This window comes from Penaeus vannamei, chromosome 34 (genome assembly GCF_042767895.1).
Source record: "Penaeus vannamei isolate JL-2024 chromosome 34, ASM4276789v1, whole genome shotgun sequence".
NCBI classification, from domain to species: Eukaryota; Metazoa; Arthropoda; class Malacostraca; order Decapoda; family Penaeidae; genus Penaeus; species Penaeus vannamei.
The window spans coordinates 23,868,921-23,873,920 of record NC_091582.1 but is presented as its reverse complement, the minus strand read 5'-3'; the positions used below and the strand labels follow the sequence as shown (position 1 = coordinate 23,873,920).

At 35.2% G+C, this 5,000-nt stretch overlaps 1 protein-coding gene across 7 annotated transcripts in view; it reads left to right on the top strand.

Annotated features, from left to right (window-relative positions):
• Positions 1-4,324, top strand: part of FER (tyrosine-protein kinase Fer) — a gene marked incomplete at its 5' end in the record, with an annotated part of 24,597 nt that extends 20,273 nt beyond the window's left edge. For all 7 annotated transcript variants that reach the window (XM_070113792.1, XM_070113791.1, XM_070113788.1 and 4 more), the window contains 5 exon segments: positions 1-56; positions 305-457; positions 668-790; positions 1,018-1,140; positions 1,328-4,324. The exon segment at positions 1-56 is cut by the window's left edge and continues 158 nt beyond it. In XM_070113792.1, coding sequence (XP_069969893.1) covers positions 1-56; positions 305-457; positions 668-790; positions 1,018-1,140; positions 1,328-1,467 — 595 coding nt within the window.
• Positions 4,325-5,000: the final 676 nt, after the last annotated feature.

The following is a 5,000-nucleotide window of genomic DNA, read 5'->3' as shown; positions in this document are numbered from 1 at the left end:
CATTGGCATCTGTGTTCAAAAACAGCCTATTATGATTGTCATGGAATTGGTGCCTGGTCAGTGTCTATATTCTCTTTACCAAAATATTACTCTTATATAAGATTTGTGTTTATATCAAAATAACTCTCATGAGATAGTAAACAACAGTATATGCTTTTCTCTTGTAATATGGTACTATTTATATAATTATCTTTAAACAATGCCATCAAAATCAGAGAATATTACACAATTTCTGAACATTCAAATCAATCAAGTCACAGTTCTGAATAGACATGAAAACCTCTTTTCTTTAATCCATCCTTAGGCGGCTCTCTGCTGAGCTTTGTGCGGAACCATAAGGGTCAGCTGACAGTGAAACAGATGATGGGAATGTGCCTCGACACTGCTTCAGGCATGGCTTACCTCGAGTCGAAGAACTGCATTCATAGAGACTTGGCGGCAAGGAACTGTCTTGTGGGTCAGTGTCTGGAAGCATTTTCTTGTTGGGTCTTGTTTGTCTCATGATCTTTGGTGGTGTTTGCTGTATTGAACAAGACCAGTTCATCATATATTATTTCCCATTTGTCAGATACCAAACATGATTTCTTCAAAGAACAGGTTAGCATGAAATAAAAATAAGTTGATTTTGTTTATTTTGTTAACTAAAAGGGACAATCTTCTTTTCTAGGTCATCGGAGCATTGTCAAGATTTCGGACTTTGGTATGTCAAGAGAAGAAGAAGAATACATTGTCAGTGATGGCATGAAACAGATTCCAATCAAGTGGACGGCTCCTGAAGCTCTGAATTTTGGTTTGTTTCTCTGTTTTGTGTCTTGTTTAATCAAATGTAATTGTCTTAGTTATGTGTGTGACTATTACAAAAGGTGGCATACTGGAAATATTCTTATGGAATTTTTTATATCTCTTCACTAGGATGAATGTGCCAGTATAGAAAGATATGAATATATAGTTTTTATACTGATTTTTTTTATGTATATGCTATATCATTAATTCAAAACTTCCTCTTCATTTAAATAGGCAAGTACACGTCATTGTGTGATGTGTGGAGCTATGGCGTGCTATGCTGGGAAATCTTTTCTTCAGGAGAAGTTCCTTATCAGGGTTATTCCAACACAAAGGCTCGAGAGATGATTGATTCAGGTAAGAGATTGTCGAATCGAGGCAGTGAAAGAATTTGTGATGTGGGAAGTGTAGTCATATTGAGCTGTATTATCTACGTGTTCATTGTAATAGTTCCCAAGAAGAGTATGAATGTGAAGATATATATACACAGTGGTTTTGTGAGAACATTTCATCCTTATTAGAACCTTATTGTCTCTTCCTCCAGGATACAGGATGTTGGCACCACCCAACACCCCAGAAGAAATGTACCAGCTGATGCTAAAGTGCTGGCAGTATGAACCGGAAAATAGGCCACACTTCTCGGATATTTACGCTGCTGTCGATAGTATATATGCTCCATTATAGTGACGTGCTTTTTTGGTAATAGTAAGATGAATAAGGATCCATTATATTAATGTATTTTGTTATTCAAGATTCTCCCTCTGTTTCCTGTCTTTATTCAGGATGGAAAAACTGTAGTAATGCTCTTTTATTTTGCCCTTAATGAATATTTATCTGTAAGAACAGATATTTGCATGTGAAGGTTTAGTGATTGCAAGGGAAGTACATATCAATTTTTATGGCAATGTATATTATGATGATGTTATTAACCTAAGAATTGTCATGAAAAAAAATAATATTCACACCATGTTAACATTTAGCAGTAATATACTGTGATAAAAAGGATAAATAAATGTTTCTTGGTCTGAGGATACTTAATGCAATATATTATTTTTTATTCATAGTTGCACAATAGGATAAATCTTAGTATGTATGTACTTGTTCATGGTATTTCATTTGAAAATTTTGTATTCAGTAAAGGAACATTTCAAAATGTTCTTTTTAAATCTGGTTCTTAGTAATAATGATAATAACAATGATAATGATAGTAATAGTAATAATGATAATATTAATAATTATAGTAATGATAATAATAATAATAATAATGGTAATAATAAAATCATAGTGATTTAAGCACTTTAAGATTTATTAAAATATTTTTCATCTTTACCACAGTAATTACTGCTAAAATATGACATGCTCTTCAGATTCTTTTTTAATGATTTACACTTAAGATAATTATGAATGATTTATGATGATGAATTCCTTAACAGATTATGAACAAGAAAGAGTAGCTTATAGTAATATGATACCAGGTGCTAATGGGTCCTTTCAATAGTGTCCATGACCTTCTTTTGATATTTTGTCGTTGTATTTTCGATGACACGTTGCAAGTCGCATTGCAATTTAGAAATAGAATTTGGTATATCATAGGAATGACATGGTAGGTTTGGTGTGGGAGCTTTTTTTGCTTTAAGTTTACAATAGACCTTTTACATATCGGAATCAGTGTCATGGGGATGAACTTTTGATGTTTTGATCAAACACAAGACTGAACGGAATAAAAGGTTTTCGTATGTCAATATATTTATTGCTGTTAGCAGCATGTTTACATAGTCTTGCCAGCATAATATTAAAAATAAAAAACAAGGAGAACATTGTCTATTTATGTTCATACGTCTTGCTCACGTTGCAGTTTCATAGGGATATAACGCTTATCTTTAGTTAGCCGGGAGAGCAAAAGTAATAGGCAATGGAGCGTTAGGAAAAATGTTGATTATCTATCACCTGTGATAGCTACCTTTAACTGCTGTAAATGCTGTTTATACGAAAGACTTGTTGTATCATTGTTGACTATGTAGGGAGCTCCAGCAGTGTGCACAAGACTAGCGAATGCAAAAGACTTGTATTTTGGTGCACAAGAAGAAATGTAATTTATGGCTTCTTGAGGAGAAATGTGTGCCATATATTACACTTAGATGTACTAGTGTATATGTGCCATGAAGGAGAAGATATTTCTATATAAGAAGATAAAGTTTGTAACAATTTATACATACATATATATATATGATAGTATTTAGTTGAATGATGCTTCTGTTGCAATAAGACTGTAAATATAGATTTTACTCTTTGAATGTCAGTGTTTTGCAGGTAATTTTATGAATATGAAGGAACCATGTGTATATGTGCTCACTACCAGGTGTTTAAACTACACAGCAGGCAATATTAGTTACATAATTCTCAGTGTGAATAAAAGGGAAGGGTATGTGCATTTACTGCCTAATGCACCTTTTTTGTTAGGTATCTACAATAACCCATTTTACATATTGAAATGTAGATATGCAATAAGCCTCTTTGTGCAGTGTGCAAGACTATACATGTATATTTGATTCTTCCCTTTTTCTCTCTTTTCTCGCACTTCTGTGGATTTATGTAAGTCAGAGGCTGTCACATGCAACCCTTTTGCTTAACAGCAGCATAGTATTTGAAATGCCATAAAAACATTAGAAAAAAATTCTTGTATATGTGTATAATATATCTAGTCCACTAACCTTTATGGCCGAATGATTATTAAGGAAAATTTACTTGTTTATCCATGCAATTGGGCAATAACCAGCTTAACTATCCTTGTTGTTCATTAATGTACATAATTGCTATGCATATTAATGCTCCATCTCTCTAGCTTGTAAGCATTTGCTTTATGTGATTAAATGTTTATACAACCCTGTGTGCTGTGCTTTCTGAGAGAATTTGTGCTGAATGATCTGAATATTTATAATATTTTGTATGTATTAATGCAGAGGTTTATGCTTCATGTCAAAACTTGTGGAAACAGTAGCAGTGATCCGTTTCATGCTGATTTTTTCTTTATGTCTTGGAATTTAGATGAAACAAATTTCATCCTACAAAACCAAAATGGTCTTGTATTCTAACTGATTTCTCTCTGTTATTGGTTATCCAGAATGTATGTGGTTTGAAACCATTTCTTTTTCCTTTCACAATATAATATCACCTTTAGCAGTTAGTGAAATTCAGAGATTAATAGTAATAGCACTTACTAGTTAGTTTTGATCATGTGGCTGAAGTGATTAGTAAAATCGCCAAGCCTTCTCACAAGTGTAACTAATCAAAGATTCCTTTTTTATATGCAAGCATATGATAAGTACAGTATGACTCATAAAAAATATGCATTGAATGGATGTACCACCACTCATGTAGAGTGATATTTCCTCTCATTTCTACATCTTGACCTTTGATGGGGTATGCAGTGATAGCATATAGTTGACAATATGTTTGCCTCATCTGCTAATAGCAACTAACAACCAAAAAATGTACTTGTTACTCTCTGTAAGTCACTTTTCCATTAAACTATTGAATGTTTTATTTTGTTTTCATTTACCTTTTTTGCCAGATGTTTTCCAGTTAGTAAAGTCATGTGTGTATAAAGTTATTCATCATCATCATCATGGGGGCTGATGCCGACGGGGGCGCATAGCCGCATCCACCCTTCGCTTCCACCTACGAGGATCCCTCATGGCTAGGCGCCAGGCAGGGACTTGGCCCATCTCTAGTTCTTCACGGCAGGTTTGGTCGATCTGCCCAAGCCATGACTTCCTCGGTCGTCCCAAAGGCCTCCTCCACCCAGGGTTGTCTCGAATAGAGACGACCTGATGGGCAGGATCATCCTGAGGAAAGCGAGCCAGGTGGCCATATAGCCTGAGTTGGCGATCACGGATTGTGCAGATAACAGGGCTTGTGCCGGTCTCACGGTGCAACCGTTGGTTGGACACATGGTCCCGCCAACAGTACCCCATGATCTGGCGCAAGGACCTATTGCAAAAGTTATTGCTGATGTTTAGTGTGTGTGTGTGTGTGTGTGTGTGTGTGTGTGTGTGTGTGTGTGTGTGTGTGTGTGTGTGTGTGTGTGTGTGTGTGTGTGTGTGTGTCTGTGTCTGTGTGTGTGTGTGTGTGTGTGTCTTAAGTATCTATGGTTTTTATTAAAGGACTATTTTCATAAACTGAATAAAAAAGGTAGAGTTTCCAGCAAACCCACTTCC